This window comes from Pteropus medius, unplaced genomic scaffold (genome assembly GCF_902729225.1).
Source record: "Pteropus medius unplaced genomic scaffold, Ma_sr-lr_union100, whole genome shotgun sequence".
In the NCBI taxonomy this organism is placed as follows: Eukaryota; Metazoa; Chordata; class Mammalia; order Chiroptera; family Pteropodidae; genus Pteropus; species Pteropus medius.
In genome coordinates this window covers 22,432,104-22,455,917 of record NW_024349803.1, presented here as the reverse complement: position 1 = coordinate 22,455,917, position 23,814 = coordinate 22,432,104, and the positions used below count along the sequence as shown (strand labels likewise).

At 40.4% G+C, this 23,814-nt stretch overlaps 1 protein-coding gene and 2 pseudogenes across 1 annotated transcript in view; 2 read left to right on the top strand and 1 right to left on the bottom strand.

The window, feature by feature from the left end:
* The first annotated feature begins 860 nt into the window (after positions 1–860).
* On the top strand, positions 861–976 carry LOC120582628 (uncharacterized; annotated as a pseudogene).
* Positions 977–3,623: 2,647 nt separating this feature from the next.
* Positions 3,624–23,814, top strand: part of ARL8B (ARF like GTPase 8B) — a 42,662-nt gene continuing 22,471 nt past the window's right edge. The window contains exon 1 of the mRNA XM_039837936.1: positions 3,624–3,922. Within this exon, the coding sequence (XP_039693870.1) occupies positions 3,800–3,922 (123 nt within the window). The 5' untranslated portion in view covers positions 3,624–3,799. The remainder of the gene's footprint in view (positions 3,923–23,814) is intronic.
* On the bottom strand, positions 14,394–14,509 carry LOC120582545 (uncharacterized; annotated as a pseudogene).

Here is a 23,814-nt window from a genome sequence, read left to right as displayed (position 1 = left end):
GCACTGGAATCTGGGATGTCAGAAGTAAGAACGATGCCTTCTAGCGAGCACTTTCTATAGGAGAGCGCTGGGCTGAGACTTGGTTACATTGTCACATTCGACTCTTGTGACAGCCCTGAGAGGTAGGTATTATTATCACCATTGTAGGCTCAGAGAGGTAAAGTAACTTGCGAAAAATCAGACATGAGAGAAGCGGATGCAAACCCACACCTCTGGGCTCTAAAATGCCTGCTTTCCCCCATCAAACCATGCACTGCTGAGTCATCGAATCCCTCCAGAAAGCAATGACGACCTGGATGAAGCAGAGACACACTTCAAAAAATAATAATAATAATAATGATAATGATTCTTCTATCCTGCACCTCTGTGTTCCTTTCTTTATCTATCAGCCCCTCTATTTTATTGCATTTTCTTTCATTTTCCTATCTTTCCTCATTGCTTTCGTAGACAGACTTCTTGTTCTTGTTGTTTTGATTCTTACCAGAGCATTTGACAGAAACTCATATCCAACTGGCTGAAGGAGAGAGAGATTGGTCGTCTCACATAATTGAAAAATTCGGAAGAACAGCTTCAGGCCTGGCTGAGTGGGGTGCACCAACAAACAAAAATCCTGTGGACTCTTTTCTCCTCCGTCAAGTGGTCACATGGATGTCTCTGGGTCCGCTGAGATTCCTTTTTTCTCAGGTGTGTGTGTGTGTGTGTGTGTGTATGTGTGTGTGTGCCATTCGATGTTTCTTTGTTTCTTCTAAATGTTTAAAATCATGGACAATCAGGACGTGGTTCCATAGTGTAGCGGTTAGGATGTCTGCTTTACACACAGAAGGTCCCAGGTTCACGCCCCTGTGGAGCTACGGTCCCTGGTCTACAGCCATGCCACCCTGAACAAGCCCAATGTCTGATCTCGGATGCTAAGAAGGGTTGGGCCTGGTCAGTACTTGGATGGGAGACCACCTAGGAAGACCAGGTGCTGTAGGCATAAATAATAATAAAGTTAAAAAAAAATCATGGACAATCCAAGTTGAAAATGGTATCTTCGGGATGAATAGTCAGAGGATTTCTAGGGCATGCTGTATACTCTATTTTGTTTGCTGCAGCAAGGGTGGATACATGACATCATGCATTTGTCAAAACCCATAGATGTACAATACAAAGAGAGAACCCTGATGTAAACTATGGGCTTCAGTTACTAACAGCATAGCAATGTTGGTTCATGAATTGTAACAAATGGAACAAATGTAATTAGAAAAGCTATGCGGGCAGGGGCAAGGGTATGAGAACTCTGTACTGGCCGCTCGATTTCCTGTGAACCTCGAAGGCCTCTAAAAAAATAAAAGCTATTAAAAAAATCATTTCTTTCCCCATGCTGGAATCCATTCCTGAACATTTCAGTCAGGCCGCTATGAAATCATGAGGTTTCAGAGATAAGAGGTTCTTAAATTTTATCTTATCCAGACCCTTTACTTTATAGACAGGGAAAGTGAAGCCCAGAGGAAGGGAAGTGACTTGCCCAAGGTCACACAGCTATTTCACTTTTAAAGCCAGGATAGGAACTTTTTATTCACGTTAAGGCTTTTCCTTCCTAGCAAAGTGTTCCTGGCTCTACACCACGCTGCTCCAAGTATTTATTTTCTACCTTTCAAAAAATATTTTTAGTTTCTTATATTTTTCTTAACATCTTTTTTTTTTTTCTTAAAACAGGGTTGACTACCTCGGTTTTAGAATAGAGAGGCATGTTCCTTCTAAAGATGACTCTCTAACTGGTTCATGCTTCACGTTTCCCCAAGGCCAGCACTCTTCCCTTTAAAAGACAGAGCTGACATTCTGGCCCTTGCACATTTGGCCTGATTATCTGTATGACCTGGAGTTACATCCATGGCTAATGAAAAATTCTAGCTCCAGGACTGACTTGACCAAATGCAGAAGTGTCCTATGGCCGAGGCGCAGGTGCTGTCACTTTCAGATGCGATGAGGCTGGTGATCAGGCCAATCGGAACTTATGGGATGTGTCACGCCCCGCCCATTTCACTCTTTGTCCAAAACTATCACCCCGTTAGACAAAACGAATACGTAAGAGACGAGATTTCCGGGTCCCCATACTGACCGACTCATTTATTCAAAACGACGTTATCGATTTAGGTAGAAATGGTCCTTGTCCTTAAGAAGATCCCGCTTTATAATCAGGTTCCTAACAGATGTTTCTGTCTCTGGAACCCAGGTTTCTGATAGCTGGCAGCTGCAACACCTCCTCTCTGCCTCTGTTGTCACCGGGCCTTCTCCCCTCCTGCATCTGTGTCTCTTATAAGAACAGCGGTCATTTGGGATTAAAGGCCCACCCTCCTCCAGTATGACCGTCATATCAAATTACACCCGCAAGGTGACATTCTGAGGTTCTGGGGTTAGGACTCCATTGCTTTTGGGGGAACACACTTCAGCTCATAAAGGCTTCCTAGAACCAATTCTCCGTGCAGCTGACCCAAACTAGAACAGAGGCCAGCCCTGTCTCCTGCTGTTCAGCTCTCTTCATAAAGCTCAGTACTACTATATATTTTTAAATTATATTAGGTGTCTCCTCACTAGAATGTAAGCTCCATGTGTTGTAGCCACCAGCCCCCGAAAGACACATGGACCACCAGAAATCAGTGAGTTATAGGAAACACGCTCTTTATTCAGCCAGCTGGGTCTGCCAGGGGTACGCAGACCCCAAATTAAGCAGCCCCGAAATGTAGAGGTACAGGGTTTTTAAGCCCTAAATCCCATTCCTCATTCTGTCTTAGACACAAAGGTCTATTTTTCTCCTATTCACTACCTGTCAACCCACAGGTCAGGTGTGCAAGCTGGGGTACAGAAGCAGAAAGCTTATTGTTAGAATGTCATGTTCCCATGGGTGATAGCCTATGTTCCCATGGGCGATAGCCAAGCAGTAATTTTCCAGCCAGCACACGTGAGGGCAGGAATTTTTTTTTAATTTTTAACGCCTACAGCACCTGGTCTTCCTAGGTGGTCTTCCATCCAAGTACTAACCAGGCCTGACCTGCTTAGCTTCCGAGATCAGACGGGATTGGGCTTGTTCGAGGAATTTTTTTATTTGAAAACTTTGAAGATGTTTTTATTTATTTTTTAAATTAAACTTTTGAACAGGTAACTCATTTACATAGTTGGAAGTCAAAATAATATAGAAAGATATCTAGAGAGGTCTCATTCCCATTCTTGCCTCGCATAGCAGAGCAGAACAGAACAGAACAGAGCATAGTAACTATGGTATGGCATAGTAACTATGGTATGGCATAGTCTAGTAACTATAGTATCGTTGATTTAATCAGCTCCTTACCGATAGACACTTGTGGCTTCCCATCTTTGGCTATTGGCAAAAATGGAAGATAGGGATTTTTATGCTGAACCCCAGGTCATGAACACGTTCTGTCCATAAACAACTGTAGAAAGAATGAGTGTTGCTTTAACCAACACCTACGAGCGCAGGAGGGCGCGGTCGGAAGGGCGGCCGAGGGCGGGTCGCCGGCACGCGGTGCCGCCCGGAGGCCCCACCAGGTGGCGCTGCAGGCGGCGGACGCGCCTGGCCGGGCGGGCCTCGCCGCTCTTGCCGTGGGAGCGGACGGCGGCGCGGGGACGAGCGAGGGGAGGGCGAGTCATATGACCCGCTGGGCTTCCTGGCTCCGGCCGCCGCCGTCCGCCCGTGTCCGCCCGTGTCGCGCCGGGGCCCGGAGGAGCCGTTGGGGGGTCCGGGCCGAGGCCCGCTCGAGGGGAAGCCGCCGCCCGCCCGCCCGCCGTCCCGGCCGCCATCATGCTGGCGCTCATCTCCCGCCTGCTGGACTGGTTCCGCTCGCTCTTCTGGAAGGAGGAGATGGAGCTGACGCTGGTGGGGCTGCAGTACTCCGGCAAGACCACCTTCGTCAATGTCATCGCGGTGAGTGTCCGCCCGCCCCGCCGCCCGGGGCGCCCTCGGCGCGGCGGGGCCCTGCGGTGGGGGCGGGGCCGGGGCCGGGGCCGGGGCCGGGGCCGGGGCCGGGGCCCGGGGCCGCCCGCGCGTCGGTGGCCGGGCTGCGGCGCCCAGGGCGGCGGCCGAAGGCTGGACTCGGTGTCGCCGTCCTCCGGGGGCTCCGCGCGGCGGGCGTCGGGAACCGTGCACTTGGACTTGCCACGTTTTTAAAGCGCTCGTAGGTGGGGGGACGGGAGGAGGTTGGGGTATTCTCGGGGTTCGCTTCGTGGGGGCACCGGAAGGGTTAACTCCAGCCTGTCACTTTCCCGAGGGGTGGGACTTGGCGAACCCGTCGTCCTGCGAGAAAGCTGCAGAATTGAGGGGCTCCCCCAAGGCGCCACCCGGGACGAGGAGCCCCAGTGCGGGCTCGCTCCCGAATTCTGTGCGCAGCTCGTCCCCAGTAATTCGGTTACGGGGTCTCACTCGATCCCCCGGGGACCGAGACCGCGGTGGTGGCTGCTACGCTGGCTGGTGGACGCTAGGGAGGGCGGTCCAGCCAGTCCAGCGCGCTGCCCGGCCTCGATTAAGCCAGGCAGTTGGGGGGGGTCTCTGCTTTTCCGGGGCTCGCGGTCGTACGCGGGAGACAACACGGGTCTGTAGTCAACAGAAAGTTAACTGCCTTGAAAAACAGGGCTTCGTCTTGCGTGAGGGTGTTTCCCTGGGCAGGAACAGCTTATTCCAGGCCCGGGGACCCACGTACAGCGTGGTGTCTATGCGGGAGTGATTGAGTGCAAGGGCGATTATTAAATTATTTTGCTTATTTGTGTAAGGCATAAAAGCGAAAGAGTCTCATCGGTGTTTAGAGTCCAGGAGTTGCCGTGACTCAGGCTTAGCGGGTAGGGGCTTGTACTTGTCAGGATCCTCTTTAGAATTATTCCAAAGAGAGGTGGCAGCGCTTCATCTACCTTTGGATGACGCTTGGACTCATTTAATAGGAGACTAGCCGCCCAACTGGTTTGGTCACAGGAATGATTCAAACACAGCTCCCTTATTGGAGGAAACAGGCGACTTGTGACTCTTAGTCCTTGCAGTAATGAAGCAACAGGAATGAATAAGACTTGGAGGAAAAGAGAGGAACTGAAATACAAATTGCCTTTGAAGAATGTTGCCTATAAATATAAAGGAAAGTTACCTCTTTGTAATTCAATTTTATTTGGCTTGAGAGGACTATCTTTCAACAGGTATAGTAGGGTGGACTATGTATGTAATACCACTAAAGTTAATAAGGAAAAACTTTGAGCTAAGTATCCGTGTTAGAACTTTTATACCATATGAAAAACACCAGCCTGAGTGTAGATGAGCTCAGTTAACTGTAAATTTTCTGATATTCCCTTGAGATAAGAATTGGAGTCTCCTTGTAAATCCTACCCTTTTAACAAGACTGGATCAATTTATAGTGTAGATGGGTGTGTTACTACAATCAGTTATATTTGTTACAGACAAGTGGTTATGCTTGGGAAACAAAGAAAACTTTGGTAAATCATTGAGGAACTCAGAACCCTGTAGCTTGATAACAGTGAGCACCCTGGGTTCCCGTCTGGTTCTGGCCCCTTATCAGCCTGTATCCTTTTTTAGGTCTTTGCTTTCTCATCTCTTAAGTGGAGATAACAATATGTTTCTTGCAGACTTGCTCTGAGGAGTAAGTGAAATGACAGATATGAAGTAACTAGCATCATGCCTGCCCATAGAAGGGGCTAGGTAGTTGGTAAGCTTATTATTTGTGGTGGGTACATTTCCTTTAATGCAGAAAAATTGTTTTGAAAAATGTCGAGAAGGGAATTAGCTGGGGTCATTCCTTCTTTAAATCTCTATATATCCAGTGGGCTGCAGTAGTGGATTTGTGGATTGTGGCAGGTAACACACCACATCACGCACACCTTTGTTTTGTTTTGTTTTTGCATTGAAGATTTTAATAACAAAACTTCCGGAAAGCTGTTGAACTCAAAGTGAACCAGTGGTTCCACTATTCATTTAACATGAGACTTTTTTTTTTTTTTAATTATGGTGTGGACAATTCCTTTAAGAAAAAAATCTGGTCTGTAATTGACTATGTATTGGCTAAGATCCTGAAAAAAAAAAAAGACATCAGTAAATTTCACACTTTTTCTTTTAAACCTCAAACTAGCCTAATCTGTGATTCTCATAGAATATATTGAGGATAGGGAAAAGGTTAGTAATTAAAGGTGATTTTACAGACTTTTAGGTAGAAACAATGTGTCCAAAATAGTAAATGTAGCATTATCTTTTTAAAAGATCAGCGGTACTGTTCTTTATATTTTATATACAAAACCTTTGTTTTATAGACTCAAATACAGATGCATTGAGCACTGTGTCTCTGTTATTCACATTCAACAAGTAACTTCCCAGACATGAAAAGTTTCAGGTGAAGCCAATTTTCTTTGGGTAAAAATCAACTCTTGTAAACATTAGATTAAAAGGTGGCTCTATCTTCTGCCTAAAAAGTTGAAAAAATAATAATGGATGTTATTTAACTTATTCAAATGGTTCTTGAAGCTGACATACTTATATGTAGTGTTTGGTCCATTCTGAAATTAGGCAGTTTACTTATAAAGAGTTTCAGTCCTAAAATTCATATTCTTACAGTTTTAAAACTGAAATTATACTTCATTTTATCTAATATTGTAGTAGAGGCACTGGATATGCATAGTGTTCTCTTTATTTTGGCTATTAAAAAAAGAAACACCTCTAGTCTTTAATGTTTTCATTCGTGTTAGGGAATGAAATAGTGCCCATTGCTAAGTATTCTGGAAGTTATTGCATAATAAATCATGTGCCCTATGTGTGTAATGTATGTGGAGCAATCTTTAATTTTTAACTGAGACTTTCATATGGGTTATAAGATAGTTACTAAGAAATGTTACATAGGATCTACCAAAATGTGAAAGGATACACTTTATAGACATTGTGTACTTTTTAAGTGAGTAGTGGTATAAAAAATTGTCTACATTTTTGTAAAGTGTTGATACCACCCACAAAGGTTAATCCAAGGATGAGAATTAGGAAAAGGAGATATTTGAGAAGATTGTAGAAATCTGAACCTAGAATTATTTTATTTTTACCCTCATTTTATAGATGTAGCTAGGAGAAAGATTAAATGAAATTCCTAAGGCCACAAAGCTCATTAGCAACAGAGATAAAGTTAGAACCCAGGGCCAGTGCACTCTGCTTTTCCTGTCTGCCTCTGCAGATCCAGTCGAGGTGAGTGTCATAGAGCTGTGAATTGAAAAACCTTAATTCTTTAAAAATATTTTTATGTATAAACTCCTCTTAGGAATCTGGATAGCAGTTTAAAGCGAAGCACCTTAAATCAGGTTTACTAAAATTTGAGGAATGAATATATGTGTGTGTGTGTATTTGTGGACATGAATTAGGGGAAGAAATGATAATCTATGGAAAGTAGAAGTAATGGAATATTATATTATGTTGGGACATTTAAATAACTGGCTAACAGGCATGGTTAGGTTATGGAACTACACTCAATATCTTTAAAATGTAAAAATAGTTCTGTGTTTTAGCAGAGTACTTATTATTTAATTATTTGGGGGTAAGAATAGCAAAACAGTTTTTAAAGAAAAGTTGCTGTGGCTCGAGTCTAAAGTTTAACAAATCTCAGACTTGACTGTAGACACCAGCCAGCCTCACAGTGAGGAATTCTTCCAGTACTGAATGAGTCGTGGGGCACGAGGCATCCTGCCCAAGAGCCTCTCCTCAGAGGTCTTTACCCGCCACCCCAGCCCCTCTCCTTCGCTTCTCCTGGACACCTAGAATCTCAGAAGCCCAGTGTGCAGCATGATGGTTTGACTTCCCCACGCCGCGCAGTGATCACCACAGTAGGTTCGGCCAACACCCACCTTCTCACGTAGCGACAATAAAAAGAAAAAGGAAAGAAGGGGGATCGGTTCTCCTTACCGTGTGGACTCTCAGGGTTTACTCTCAGCAGCTTTCCTAGTGCTTATTTTATTTCGTAACTGAAAGTTTGTACTTTTTGACCACCTCCCTCCAGTTCCCCTTCCCCACCCTTTTCCTCTGCTAACCACTAGCCTGATCTCTTTTTCTGTGAGTTTGGTTTTTTTGGTTTTTTATTTTTTAGATTCCACATATAAGTGAGACCATACAGTATTTGTCTTCCTCTGTCTAATTTATTTCACTTAGCATAATGCCTTCAAGGTGCATCCATGTTGTCACAAATGGTAGGATTTCCTCATTATTCATGGCTGAATAATATTCCATCATATGTACATGTTAGTTTCTTTATGCATTCACCTATCAGTGGAACTTAGGTTTTTTTCCATGTCTCGGCTTTTATAAATAATGCTACTATGAACATGGGGGTGCAGATATCTTTTTGACTTAGTTTTCATCTCCTTTGAGTCTATTCCTAGAAGTGGAATTGCTGGATCATATGGGAGTTCAGTTTGAGGATTCTCCATACAGTTTTCCATAGTGACAATTTACAATCCCACCAACAGTGCGGGAGGGTTCCCTCTTCTCCTCATCCAAGACAGCATTTGTTATCTCTTGTCCTTTTGATGATGGCCATTCCAGCAGGCATGAGGTGATCGATACTGCGTTTCCCTAATGACTAGTGATGTTGAGCAGCTTTTCATGTACATGTTGGTCTTTCACGTATCTTCTTTGAGAAGTGTCTTTTCAGGTCTTTGGCTTGTTGTTCATTGTGTTGTTATTTTTGTTGGTTTTTAACTATTGAATTGCCGTTGAGTTGTATGAGTTATGTTTATATTTTTTGATATTAACCCCTTATCAGATATGTGGTTTGCAAATATTTTTTTTTTTTTTTACCATTCTATAGGTTGTCTTCTTGCTTTTTCGATGGTTCCTTTTGCTGCACAGAAGCTTTTTAGTTTGATGTAGTCCCACTTGCTCATTTTTTATTTTGTCGCTTGTGCTTTCGGTATCAAATCCAATAAATTATTACCAAGACCCATGTCCAGGAGATTTACTTCTAGGTTTTCTTATAGTTTCATGGTTTCAAGTCTTACATTTAAATCTCAAATCCATTTTAAATTAATTTTTGCTAGTAGCGTAAGATATGGGTCCAATTTCATTCTTTTACATGTGAATTTCCAGTTATCCCAGCACCATTTATTTAAGAGACTGTCTTTTCTCCACTGAGTATTATTGGCTCCCTTGTCCAATATTAGTTGATCATGTATGCTTGGGTTTATTTCTGTTTTTATGCCAGTATCATACTGTTCATGACTATAGCTTTATAGTATAGCTTGAAATCAGGAAGTGTGATGCTTCCTGCATTGTTCTTTCTCAGAATTCTTTGACTATTTGGATCTTTTGTGGTTCTGTACAAATTTTAGGAGTGTAAAACCTGTTTTAATGCCTTCATCTGTTACGGCGTGTCCTGTGTGTATGTTGTAATATGTCTGATCATTTCCTCCTTATTGGACATTGAGCGATATCCAGGATTTGGCTGTCGTACATCAGTTTGATCTGCATTTCCTGAGGATGGATTCCAGAGTTGGTATCACGGGGTCAAAGGATATGAATATATTTCACATCAGATGGCCAAATCACTTTATAGAAAGTATGCATTCCCACCGAGAAGGTCTTCCGAACAGATTTCATGTATAAAGTTGGACTTCAGTTAAACTCTTAGTCCTTTGGTGTTTTGGGGGCAAAACGTAATTTGATTTTGTTGAAAAGGTGAAACAGCAACAGTATTTTTAAACTGTCCTATTAGGTAATTGCTCTTTGTGTCTAACGTTTTACGAAGTTCCTATTTATGTGTCAGCAGCTGCTAAGACAGACTATAGAAAACGAAATTCCTTTTTCAATTTTCTTTTTCAGCGAACTTTGCAGGCAAAACATATAAATACAACTCATTTCCTTTAGGTATCACGGTCTAGTTTGTTTTAAACTTATTAGTAGATTGCATTAGGAGTTTATATTCCAGAACTTTGTCATATTTCCATGTGATCCTTACCATGTGGGATGCTGCTTTTTTTTTTTTGTGTGGGGAGAGGCTTAAAAAATATTATTTTCTAAACCAGAGTCTAAGAAAATCTGCAAGTGGACCATTTTCGAGGCTATAGCATATGAATTTTTTAAAACACAAGTATAATTATAAAAGTTGATTCATGTCTTTAAAGCTCATATGTGAAAAAAAAAAACTAAGGAAAAACATACTAAGCTATTTGCTGAATAGGTTAAAATTAAATGATAAATTAAGGCGGTATCCAGGGTTTAGTTTTTCTAAGATGTGACCAGCCAAAATGGAAATCTCTAATGGGATACTTTGAGTTAATTTTTTTCCTCAAAGTCAAAATCACAGGACTTATATTCTATTCTTTTTTTTTTTTTTTTCAGTTTATACTGTTTCTTAAATTAGATAATGGATCTTGTATTTGGATCCAATTATATAGTTTGCCCAGTTTTATATACTAGAATAACATTTTTCATTTCCTGAAAGGAACTTTTTTGTTAATTTAAAAAGTCTTTAGGGTTCATTTAAAAATCATCTCTAAGAATTTTGTTATTTTAAAAAATTATATTACTGACAAAATAATTTTAGGTTTCAGATATATAAGTAGTGACATTTCTGCTTGAAAATTGAGGCCTTTCCTCCTAAACTGGATTAGAAAACTAATCATTTGTTGTTAAAAAAAAAAAAAATTAGGTGATACTTGGCAAAATGAAGCTAAAGATGTCTTTTTTGCCTGTTCACTTGATAACAGTTACTTTAGCATCTGCCAGTGTGCTATACTTATGATAAGAATATATTTTGAGTTGAAATTTGTTGGCATATGAATGTGGTGTGGTGAGTTTATTTGGAATATGTTGAAATCAGGTGGCTACCTGAGTTAGGATGGCACAGAAGAACTGAAAGCCAAACTATTTAGGTTCCAATCACCTGTGTTATTTTTGTCAAGTTATTTAACCCCTCGATGTCTGTTTCTTCATTTGTAAAATGGAAATAATAGTACTTTCTACCTCGTAGAGTTGTTATGAGTTGATACCTGTAAAACACTTTGTACGGTGTTCAAAACAAGGCATGTAGGAAGTGCTTCGTAGATGTTAGCTGCTGGACTACCATCATATGATCTCCTTGACGGCAGGGATTTCTGTCTCTTTTGTTCACGGCGTATTCCAGATGCCTAAAACAGTGCCTGCCATGCACTAGGGGCTCAGTTTCAAATGGACAAATATTATATTCAAAATACAAAATTAAGAAACAATGTCTTATGAATCCGTGCTCATGTTTCAGGATGCCAAGTGAAGCATAATGTCAAGAATGAGAATTCTGGAGTCTGGCAGATTCTGATTTGAATATGGACTCGGCTGTTTATCGCTTGTGTTAGCGTCTATTTTTCATTTTTTCCTCTTCTGTAAAATGTAGATGGTCATAGAACTTCCTGGTAGAATAGTTCTAAGAATTAAATAATGAATCTATGCAAGGTGATTAGCACAGTGCCTGGCACATAGTAAGCACTCAATAAATGATGACTGTTACATCTTAGGAGTAAGATTTAATTATTAGCTTTTATGTTCAATTGCCGTTTCGATTTCTCTTGGTTATATTTTAAATAGTAGTAGCTTTTTTGTTTAGGAAATAAGCCTTTTCTCTTTCGTTTTAATTCTTGGGAAAAGTTTGAACTTTATAATTATGTTGAATTTAATTGAAAGCAGATGGGTCCGGTGGGAAAAAATGTTTTAGCCTCCAGTATAGGCTGATAATTGTTGATGGACCTACTAATAGTTCTTCCTTTTAGAAGATGAAATTAGATCTTACATACTTCTCCTTGGTATACAAGTCCAGTATTTGTTGTGGAAACAGTCCGAACACAGCTGGAAATATAAGTTGTTCTTTTGATTGTTTCATCACTGACTAATGGTCGGACTATGGACAAGTCATTTAACTTCGCTGTTTTTCAGTTTGATGTTGGTGACGGTTGTGAGAACCTTTCTGACAATGAGTGCTTTCTTGTACCTGGAATCAGAAGTCTTAGGCATCGATCAGAGATAAACAAAAATATAAGGGCTCCGATATAAAGTGCCAGTCCTAAAATCCCAGCCTCTTGCCAAAAGGAAAACAGGTGGTTTGCAGCTTTATGGTGAGAGATGGAAAAGTAGACTGCCCCCCACAGGAAGAAAAGAGCAGCTCTTGGCAATGGTGTCTGCCATCTAGAATTTAGGTGACCTGTACAAGTGCATTGAGATTTTAAGTTTGGATAAGAGCATAATATTGCTGTTTATTCTCATGTGTTGGTTGTAATATTTTAAACCCCAATTTAAGCTTCTGGTGGTTTTAATGACTGTTGACAGTTGCAAATTTGCAAGCCCCAGCAGGCAGTATACTGTGTGACTGTGTCAGCCCATTCTCTCCCCGATGAGAAGTGGGCTCTCGAGAACGTATGCATGCATGCTGGGCCAGAAGGAGCTTCTGGCAGAATCTCTGCTCTCAAGGTGGCTCAAGATCTGGTTTGGACGCTGATCACTAGACCTACTTTTTAATTTTTCTCTGGAAAGCTCAATTTTGTGTGGAGAATGTTTTAATGCAAATCTATAGATGTCATCATTTATAAATACATCAGCATCAGAAAAAAACTAGGAAATGGAGTAAAGCTCTTTTTTTCCCTCCAAAATCTAGCTGTTTCACTCCACTAGATTTTGGTTTCCTTTTTTCGATCTTATTATTTCATCATTCAGTGACTGAATTTTAAAAAATCATTTGTTTCTTAAAAAGAATACACATAATTCATATGTGATGTTTAATAGAATGTCCAGATATACAAACAAAAAAATAATCTTTAATACCATTGATTTAATCGTTATTAATATTAAGCTGTGTGTCCTTCCAGGTTTTTCCCCGTCTCTTTATATATACAAATATAATTGAAATATAATGTTACATTAGTTTTGGGTAAATAACATAATGGTTTGATATTTGTATATACTGCTGCAGAATCACCACTGTAAATCTAGTTAATATCCATCACTACACAGTTAAATTTTTTTTCTCATGATGAGAATTTTTAAATTTTTTTTTTTTTTTAAGAGCTTATGTGAGCCAAACTGACGACATGTCAGGAAGCAAGATCTCAAATGCTTCTCGAGAAATTTTAAGGTCTACTCTATTAGCAACTTTTAAATATGCAGTACAGTATTATTAACTATAATCACCATGCCGTACAGTGCATCCCAGGACTTATTTATTCGGTAACTGGAAGTTTGTGCTTTTTGACCCCTTCACCCATTTTGCCCACCCCTCACTTCTGGCAACCACCAATATATTTCCTTTGTCTATGGGTTCAGGTTTTTTTGTTTGTTTTGTTTGGTTGGTTGGTTTTGTTTTTTTTTAGATTCCACATGTCAGTTTTGACCAAGAACTACAAGGCAAACAAAAACTTTATTTGGGGGTCTTGTAAAGAATTACAAATCTAGGAGACACAGATTTGGGTAGAAACTCCAGCTGTGTTCTGAGGGGGAAAGAAGGAGACCGAGTTTATAAAGACAGAAGTGAAGCTTCCAGAAGGATATCACAAGCTGCTCTGGTTGGTGCCGGCGGGCAGATTTCATCTTTCAGTGCTTATGTCTATTGCTAGGTGACAAGCTTCTTTTTTAATAGAGAGTTCAGTGATGCAGACCCAGCTCTAAGAGCTATATCAGGATGTAGCCATTTCAAAAGTGTAAAAAGTTAATTTCACGTGGAGGGGCTGTATTAGCTTCCTGGGGGCCTCCTCGCTCCATTTTAGACTGCTCTCTTGATAACACCAACTCCAGTTTTCTGTTTTTCTTTCACACACACATATAAGTGAGATCATAAAATATTTGTCTTTTTCTGACTTACATCACTTAGCATAATGCCCAGTACATCATTTCTTGGTGACAGTGGGAGGATCGTGCTGCACATACACTGTACCTACAGTGATCCCATGAAGTCGGCTTGATTTGTCCACTTTGATGGCTGATAGGCAGCTCAAGTCCAGTCAGTATAAGATGAAACTCTTGATCCCTTCCTCCCTCAATCCAGAACCAACATCTACCCTTTTCTAAAAATATTAAATCAAATGGATGTTACAGGCTTTAATTAACCCTTATATGTATATTTTGTTTACAGTTATCATTTTTCACTATTGAATGATTGAAATGTTTGTTTCTGAAATTTTCGTTTTTGAAATTTTCTTTAGCATTCCAGAAGCTGAGCCAAACAGTGTGGCCAGTTTTAACCTTTAAATTTTCCTGTCATTCTAGCTATAGCCATATCACCTTCATCATTCATCATCATTTTACCACACTTATCACCGTCAGAAAGTACTTGTTTATTGTCTTTGCCTCTTTATGAATGTAAGTTCTATAGGAGTGGGGCTTTGTCTCTCTCTCTTTTTAAATTATTTATTATTATTTATGCCTACAGCACCTGGCCTTCCTAGATGGTCTCCCATCCAAGTACTAACCAGGCCTGACCCTGCTTAGCTTCCGAGATCAGACATCGGGATTGTTCAGGGTGGCATGGCCGTAGACCATGGGCCGTGGCTCCACTGGGGCGTGAACTCAGGACCTTCTTCTGCGTGCGTGTAAAGCAGACTTGCTAACCGCTACACTATGCAACCGTGTTCTATTTGTGTGCTTTAAACATAAAGGTTATCTGATCTCTTGGGATTTTTCTGAGGAGCTGCGTAAACATGTAGATAGTGTCAGATTCAGAATATCATTTTTCTTGTCAGGTTACTACATTACTGATTATATTACCAGTGGTTGAAAAGATGAAGCGTGGTCCTCAGTCCGCAGGTCCCAGTTAGGCTGTGAGATGTCTGCCTGGAGACTCAGTGCAGTCCGTTGTGGATTCACAGTGCTCAGAGTCAGCAGCGACTCTGGAGCAAGTAGACATTACCATGAAATGGGAAAGGCAGTGGCTGTGTTGATCTTACAGATCAGGAGCGAAGAGGTCATCTCTAGACATCCTGCTGTTTCTTAATCATTCTTTTCCTCTCTCTCCAGCTCATGGGGGCATTCAGTAAAAATCTTTTCATTTGTTTAGCTAATCAAACAGTTGGCCATTTCGTGAAGTGCTTTCACACACAGCGCATGGTATGAGTCTTTTGGCCTCCTTGTTAAGTAGATGTTCATTGGCTTATATAAAGTAAAGGAAGGTTAAGTGACAGTTTTTAGATAGTTCTGGAATTCAACTCCATCTTTCTCCCTGAATGTTCTCTTCCGTGGAAAAAAAGGTGGGTTATGATGAGTCCATGTTTACAGACAGATCCTTTAGGATCTTGCTTTGCCATCTGATGAGGACAGCCCTTCCGAGTCCTGTACCCGAGGCTACTTTGAAAACTGGACATGACCTCTCGTGATATTCCACATGTGTTTTTAGCTTTCTTCGCCACTGTTACTCAGTGCTTTAAGTCTGCGTTAGTGGTTGTTTTCCTGCTTCGCTATTCTGTCCTTCCTAGGAACACAAAAATTTCTGGTTTGGGGTTTGTTTTTTGGCAGACTCTGGAGGGGAGCTTCGTTTTTCCGGTGAAGGTAGCAGGATGGGTATGAGGAGAAGGCTGGAGGAAGCAGGCCTGTAAAGTACTTGTCAGAGTGTGGTGATGAGGGAGAATGAGATGCCCAGGGTACCGGGACGTTAACATCGCCTGCCATACACTGTTCATGTCCAGGTGTTCCTTTACCCTGCGATGGCACCGCCTGGCGCACCGTCCAGGTCCCAGGTGTGCGAAGCCTTGTCCCAGATCTTCTAGGCAAAGTAACTGCCCCTTGCTGTTTACTTTGTATGTTGCTTAACTCTTGTATTTATTTTGCCAGTTATTTACCTGTCTCTACTTCTAGACTGCAGACTTCCTTATTATTATTTACGCCCTCTAAACGCAGCTCCGGACCTGATTCAGTAGGTGCTCCGTGATTATTGACTTAATACAATAAAGCAGTATAGGGTAGCATCCAAGTATATGTTGGGTCGGACAGGCCGAAATTTGAGTTCTAGATCTGCCAGAGCTCTGTGAACCCCTCCAAGCCCCGCTCTCCTCACTGGTGCTGTGGGGATGAGAACAGCTGCCCCGTGGGCTCGCGATGCGGCTGAAATGATGAGCACGGTGCCCGGCATGGCGCATGCTCCGCAGTAGGTAGTCACCATCGCAATCGATGGGACTCTAGAGTTAGGGCGGGAGCACATGCTCCAGACAGACGGTAGATGAAGCGGAACCCCCCACACCCCTCGGGAGCACCGAGTAGGGATTCAGTTTCAGGCGGGCATGAAGATTTCCAAGATGGTCGTGTTCTGGGCACTGGGGACCAGCTTTTGATCTCAAGCTTCTGGACAAATAATGACCCTTGCTTACCTGTCACCAGATAACCCTCAAAAATGCTGGAAGCATTATATTTGAGTTCAAATCCCAGTTTGGCCACTAGTTAGCTGTGTGTGTGACCTTGACCTCAAGCTTCCTTTTCTGTAAAATAAGACCAGTAAAGTGAATGGTGTCATGCTGCTAGTATCATCCTGATTATTAGTGTTATTAACGGTGTAAGTCAGCAACACGTGTCCTATCTAATGACACTAATGTTTGCTCGACAGAGTGATCGCACATAACTGGAAAACATTTTTGTCACTCCAGCCTCTTCCTGGACTCTTAGTTCTCCACGCTCCCCACCCGGATGGTGATAAGTGGGGCTGTAGACAGCTACTGAATAAATGATGATGTTAGCATCTAGAAGGCACTGCAGTTTGGAACCCGAGCAGTGGATAATGACTCAGTATTTCGTGACTGTCCATCATTCAGGAGCCGAGTTTCCGTGTGAAGCAATGCTGATAACACTGCTGGGCTAATGGAGTGTCTAGTCTTTCTTCGGGGACACCCAGAGAGAGTCAGAAGGTGAAAAATAGCCCGTGGAAGAAGGTATTGACACCGTGGCATTTTCTGCAGCCATACCACTGGACTGCCAGAGAAACTGAGAAGCGTGGAAGCAGAGATGTCTCTACTGACATATAAATAGCTAAAAGATTTGATACAGTCTAGTTTTCAATGTTTTTAGGGAATTAGTAACTATAATATTTTTAAAGTAACAGTGTTACTAAACATTTGGGGGGAGGGGACACAAAGCAATCCACATGATGTTAGTGGAGGAGACAAGGTTGCAAATCTGTGAGGCAGAAAATGGTTACAAGCAGGTGATGAAGGACTAAGAAATTAAAACCCGGGTCTTAGTGTCACAGTTTGCTTCCTCTGGAGTCTGACATCAAAATTATGTTTATAAACATTTTGTTGCCTCCACTACTGCCTTCAGGAATTCCTGGGCTAGTCTCTACAGGCTAAGGAGGGTGGCCTGCTTTCTGGCATACCAGGGTGGGGGACAGGGGAGGGGGTTAGTGGTTTCATTTATCTTCTAGATAAATACTTCTAGGTAGAAAAGAGAACTGTTAAGAAGTCATGCCTGTGCTGTCATCTGGCCTGGTATGCTGTAATCCTTGGTTACTTTTAGAAGATTTTTCACTTCTAACATTTGAGAGTTCAAAGTAGCAGGAATCACGAGTTAAAATTGAAACTAGGAGAGTTTCTGGGTAAACTCCTCAGTAATGTCTCTTGACATTTTAATTGCAGATCTGAGTAGCCACTAGTAAATGTTCTGGTTTCAGTGAGCAGTACAGCTGACTTCCCTGGAAGTCGAATGAGGCAGACTCAGAAAATTGCATAAAACGGTCATCACTTGTTAGATTTCTTCATGGTCCAGAAAAACCCCTGTCTAACTTCCTTTGAAGATATGGAGCTGAACGGGAAGCAGAAGTAGTTAATGGATGATACTGGACCTGGGAATTTCCGACGAGTCAGTTCAGTTCCTACAGAGTGTTCTTTCTCAGAGAAGTTAGGGCAGTATGTGATGCAAGACTTGCGAGGCTCCCAGTGGCCTTCCTTGTCATATTTTTTCAGAGGTAGCAATAGTCATGACAACTTCCTTGTACTAGCTTGTGTTCTTCACTTTGGAGACCATCATGGCAGTTTTTAAAATAATGCTCTGCTGTTGATCCATCGAGAACCTAGCCTAGTGGCCAAATTCCAACACACATTAGTTTCGTCTTTTATTTTGTGTTCGGTGAATTCTGGAGCAGGTTTCCAAACTGCTTAAAATCGAACCAGGGCACAACCAGACGAGGGAAGCAGCTGTATGCGAGCAGCTGTGCTTAGTTATATTCTGGAAATTTTAGACAAGAACGAGTGGTTCCTGGGACCGTAGGAAACATGGATGGGTTGCTTCTAGAAACCACCTAGTGGAGTTTGTCGTACCCTGCCTCCCCTACCCTCCACCCACCGGCATTTGGTTGAACACAGCTGACAATCTAGACCATTCAGCAAATGATAGATGTCCCTTAGTCAGGGACTGTTGTTCCCACATCACCAAAAAAAAATCCATTAGTTCATAGAACTTTGCTATAGATTGGCTTGAATTTTCTAGCCAGTGACCCATCGCTCTTATTTCCTGTACTGTCTTATATCATTATACTCGATTTAGGATAGCGTATCAAACTTTTGAATATTGTAAACTATTTTTTGGTGTCTGGGAAATGCTGGGCTCATAAAATGAGTTGAGAAATGTTCCTGTCTCTTCTATTTTGGGGAAGAAATTATGTGGAATTGGTGTTATTTCTATTTAAATGTTTGGCAGAATTCATCAGTGAGACCATCTGGGCCTGAAGATTTCTTTTTAAGAAGATTTAAAATTACTAATTCCATTTCTTTTTTTTCCCCCCAGTCTTATTTTAATTGAGGTTTAATTGACATATTACATTATCTTAGTTTCGGGTACAACATACTGCTTTGATATTTGTATGTACTGCAAAACGATCACCACAGTAAGTCTAGTTAACATCTGTCACCATATATAGTTACAAATTTTTTTTCCTTTTGATGAGAACTTTTAAGATCTACTCTCTTGGTAACTTTCAAGTGTGCAATATAGTAGTATTAACTGTAGTCACCATACTGTACAGTACATCCCATGACTTAATAGTTATATCTGCAGGTTTTACCTTTTGACCCCCTTCACCCATCTCCTCAACACCCCCGCCCCCGCAGCCCTCACCTCTGGTAATCACCAGTCTGTTCTCTGTGAGTTCAGTGTTTTGTTAAATAGAGCCTACATGTAAGTGATATCACATGGTATTTGTCTTCCTTTGTCTGACTTATTTCACTTAGCATAAGGCCATCAAGGTCCATCTATGTTGTTCCAAATGACAAGGTTTCCTTCTTTTTTATGGCTGAGTAGTACTCCAGTGTGGGTGTGGGTGTGTATTCGCACATGCACACGTCTCGCACATCTTCATCCACATCCATCCATCCGATGCTTAGGTGGTTTCCATGTCTTACCTTTTGAAAATAACGCTGCAGTAAATATGCAGGTGCGTAGATCTTTTCAATTAGTGCTTTTGTTGTTGTTGTTGTTGTTGTTGTTGTTGTTTTGGATAAATACTTGGAATTGCTGGATCATATGGTAGTTCTATTTTTAATTTTTTGAGGACCCTCCATACTGTTTCTCACAGTGGCCGCACCACTTACATCCCCCTGACAGTGCACGAGGGTTCTCTGTTTTCCACATCCTCGCCAGCTCTTCTTGTCTTTTTGATAATAGTCATTTTAACAGGTGTGAGGTGATATTTCATTGTAGTTTTGATTTTCATTTTCCTAATAACTAGTGATGTTGAACATCTTTTTATGTACCTGTTGGCCATCTGTATGTCTTCTTTGGAAGAATGTCTTCATATCCTCTGTCTTTTTTTAATTGGATTTTTTTTTTTTTTTTTTTTTTTTTTTTTTTTTGCTATTGAGTTGTATGAGTTCTTTATATATTTTGGATATTAGCCACTTATCAGATATATGTTTCGCAAATATTTTCTCCCATTCAGTGGATCACCTTTTCATTTCGTTGATTTCTTTTGCTGTGTAGAAGCTTTTTAGTTTGATATCATCATACTTGTTCATTTTTGCTTTTTTCGCCTTTGCCTTTGGAGTCAGATCCAAAAAACTCATTGCCAAGACCAATGTCAGGGAGCTTACTGCCTGTGTTTTCTAGGGGTTTTGTGGTTTCAGGTCTTTAATCCATTCTGAGTTAATTTTCGCATATGGTGTAAAATAGTGGTCTAGTTGCATTTTTTGCACGTGGTCCAGTTTTCTCAACACCATTTATTGAAGAGATTGTTCTTTCTCCCATATTACGTTTTTGGCTCTTTTGTCATAATTAATTGACTATATATGCATGAGTTTATTTCCAGACTCTCCATTCTGTTCCATTGATCTGTGTGTTTGTTTTTATGCCAAACCATGATTGGATTACTATAGCTTTGTAATATAGTTTGAAATCAGGAAGTGTGATAGCTTCACCTTTGTTCTTTTTTCTCAAGATTGCTTTGGTTATTCGGGATTCCATTTCTTTAATAAATAGATATCTACTTAAGTTTTTCTTCCTGGGTGAGTTTTGGTAAATTGTGGCTTTCAAAGATTTGGTCCATTTCATTGGAGTTGTTTAGTTTATGTACAATGAGTTTTAGTATTTCCCTATCGTCTCTGTGGGATTTAGTAATATCCCTTCATTATTAATATTGGTAATTTTTATCTTTTGTGTTCCTTTGTCAGCTTATCAGTCTTATTTATCTTTTTAGAAAATCGGCTCCTGATTTCATTGATACACGTCTATGGATTTTCTTTTCCCAGTATTTTTGATTACTACTCTTAGTATTTTCTTGTGTTTGTTTTGGATTTGTCTTGCTTCCCCCCCCGCCCCGCCCAGTTTTATTGTGATATAATTGACATACAGAACTGTGAAGGCTTAAAGTGTACAGCATGATGAATTAACTTTCCTATATTATAAAATGATTACCACAGTAAGCTTAGTTAACATCTTATCTCATATAAATTCCAAAAAAAGAATAAAGGAAAAAAAAAAAACTTTTTTTCTTCTGATGAGGACTCCTAGGATTTCCTCTTAACAGCTTTCAGATACTCCATACAGCAGCCTTAAGCAACTGTTGTGCATTTGCTCTTTTTCTAGTTTCTTAAGTTGTTAATTTGAGACCTTTTTTCCTAATATAAACACTCGGATCTCTGAATTTCCTTCTAAGCACTGCTTTAGCCGCATCTCACAAATTTTGATGTTTTTCATTGAGTTTAAAGTATTTTCTAATTTTCCTAGTTATTCCTCTTTGACCCCCTAGATCATATATAGTCAAATATTTTGTTATTCCCAGGCAAGTTTATATTAATTATTTCTAGTTTAAAATCCATTATGGTCAGAGAACATCTTTTAAGATTGTTAAGCTTTGTTTTATGGCCAGGATGGTTTATCTTCAGTGAATATTCCATGTTCACTTTACAGGAATGTATTATGCTCTTTTCGAGTGGAGTGTTCTGTTGTGACCAGTTAGATCCAGTTGGGTGTCGATGATGTTAAATTCAAAACCCTTGCTGGTTTTCTTGCAGTTTGTTCTATCAGTTAACATGGGAAGAATTCAGACATCTCAATAATTGTGGGTTTGTCGATTTCACCTTTTAGTCCCATCAGTTTTAACTTTATTCTAAAGCTTTGTTGTTAGGTGCATACCTTTTTAGGGTAGCACGTGCTCTTGTTGAATTGATTTTTTTATCATCATGCCATGTCCCTCTTTATCCTTCGTAATTTTCCTTGCTCCGAAGTCTGTTCGTTTGATGTTAATACAGGTATTTCGGCTTTCTTTTGTTAGTTGCATGGGGTTTCCATCCTTTTACTTTAACCTACCTACATCATACTTAAAGTGGGTTTCAGCATATAGTTGGGTCTTTTTTGAGGGGAAAAAAAATGCATCTGACAGTCTCTGTCTTTTAATTGATATGTTTAGACCATTTACCTTTACTGTAATTATTGATAGATTTGGATTTAGTTTCAGCATTTTATTATTTATTTTGTGTTTTTTTATTTTTTTGTTTCTCTCTTTCCTCTTTCCTGATTTCTCTCTTTCTTTCTCTCTTTTATTGGACTGTTTTTCAGTATTTAATTTATCTGGGTTTTTTACTATTCTCTTTGGCTTATTTAGTGGTTGTTCTATGGATTATGATATATATACTTTACCTAGTTTATTATTAGAATTAATATCATTTCATGTAGAACGTAGAAACCTTGTATCTACTTATCTTGAAAACCATACCAGACAATGTTGTGATTTTTTTTCTTTTGACCATCAACCTTTTAAAGTATTCAAGAGGAGAATAGTTGGTTACACTTACCCACATATTTACCATTTCTTTTGCATTCCTTTAATTCCTGACATTCTAGATTTCCAAACCTCTGTTAGTTTCTTTTATACTGGAAGAACTTCTTTTAGCATTTCTTTTAGAGTATATCTTTTGGCTACAAATTATTTTAGTTTCTTTTTTTCATCTGAAAATGTCATTTTCATTCCTAAGGAATATTTTTTGCTGGATATAGAATGTAAGCTGGCAGTTTTTCTCCACCTCCCACCAGCACTTTAGAAAAGGCCTTTATTGTTTCTAATGAGAAATTCATATCGGTCAAGTCGTTATTCTCATGTCACATGTCATTTCTCTTTGGCGGCTTTTGAGATTTTTTTCCTTGGCTTTGGTTTCAGCAATTAATTATGATGGATCTGGATCTGGGTGTGGATTTCTTTGAGCTTAGCCTGCTTTGGGCTTGTTGCACTTCTTGAATGTCTAAGTTTGACTTTGACCAAATTTTGGACATTTTCAGTCATTCTTTTTCTCTTAATTCTGGGATTTCAGTGATGGGAATATTAGACCATTTTATATTGTCTTACAGATTCTTGAGGCTCTGTTAATTTTTTTTCCCAATCTGTTTTTCTCTCTTGTTCAACATGGGATAATTTTCATTGATCTGTCTTCAACTTCATCGAGTCTCTCCTCTGTCATCTCCATTCTTATATTGAGCCCATCCAACGTTCGTTTTTGTATTTTTGGTTATTTTTTTTTTTAAGTTCTAAGGTTTCCATTTTGTTCTATTTTATAGCTTTTATTTACCTGCTGAAACTTTCAGTTCCATTCATTTCAAGAACGTTCACCCTTCTTGGGGCATGGTTATGATAGCTAGTCTTTGATAATGCCAACATTTAGGTCATCTTAATGTTGGCACTTCTTTGTCTTTTTCCCTTGCTAATTGTTGAGTTTTTTGGCGGGGAGGTTGTTTTGTTTTTTGGGGTTTTTTTTGATTCTTCATGGTTTTTTTGGACACTTCGAATGTTTTGGATTCTGAGTTTTGTTTAAATCCTGTGGAAAGTGTTGATTTGTTCTCTTGTTTTGTTTCACAGGCAGTTGACCCAGTTAGATTCAGGCCACGTGATCCAATTTGCTTTCTTCTTTCGGCTTTGGTTCTCATGTCAGTCCAGTTTTCAAAGTCCCAGTAGTGCTGTTTGGATCATTCCTGCTTATTCCCCACCAGGGAGTCAACCAGGAACCTGGCTAGTGGTCAGCGCCGTAGTTCTGAAAGCCTCTGCGGCGTTGTTTGGGGTCAGATCCACATGTTATGTTTGGAGGATGACCCTAAGAGGTCATACACAATGTAATGGTGTTTTTTTCTCTGGATCCTTCCTTCATGAATTCTCCTGATACTGTCTGGCTCACAGCCCACTGCGGGGGCTTCAGTCTCTGCTTTGTGATACGGTTCCTTCAGCTGAATCTGTCTTAGCGGCCAAGCGGTGGGAGAGGAAATGGAAACAAACAAAACAACACAGGAAAACAGAGATTCCTCCTCCTGTCACCTCCCCCACCACACACACACACGCACACACTCGCACACGCTCACATATATGCACACACATCCACACACATACTCAC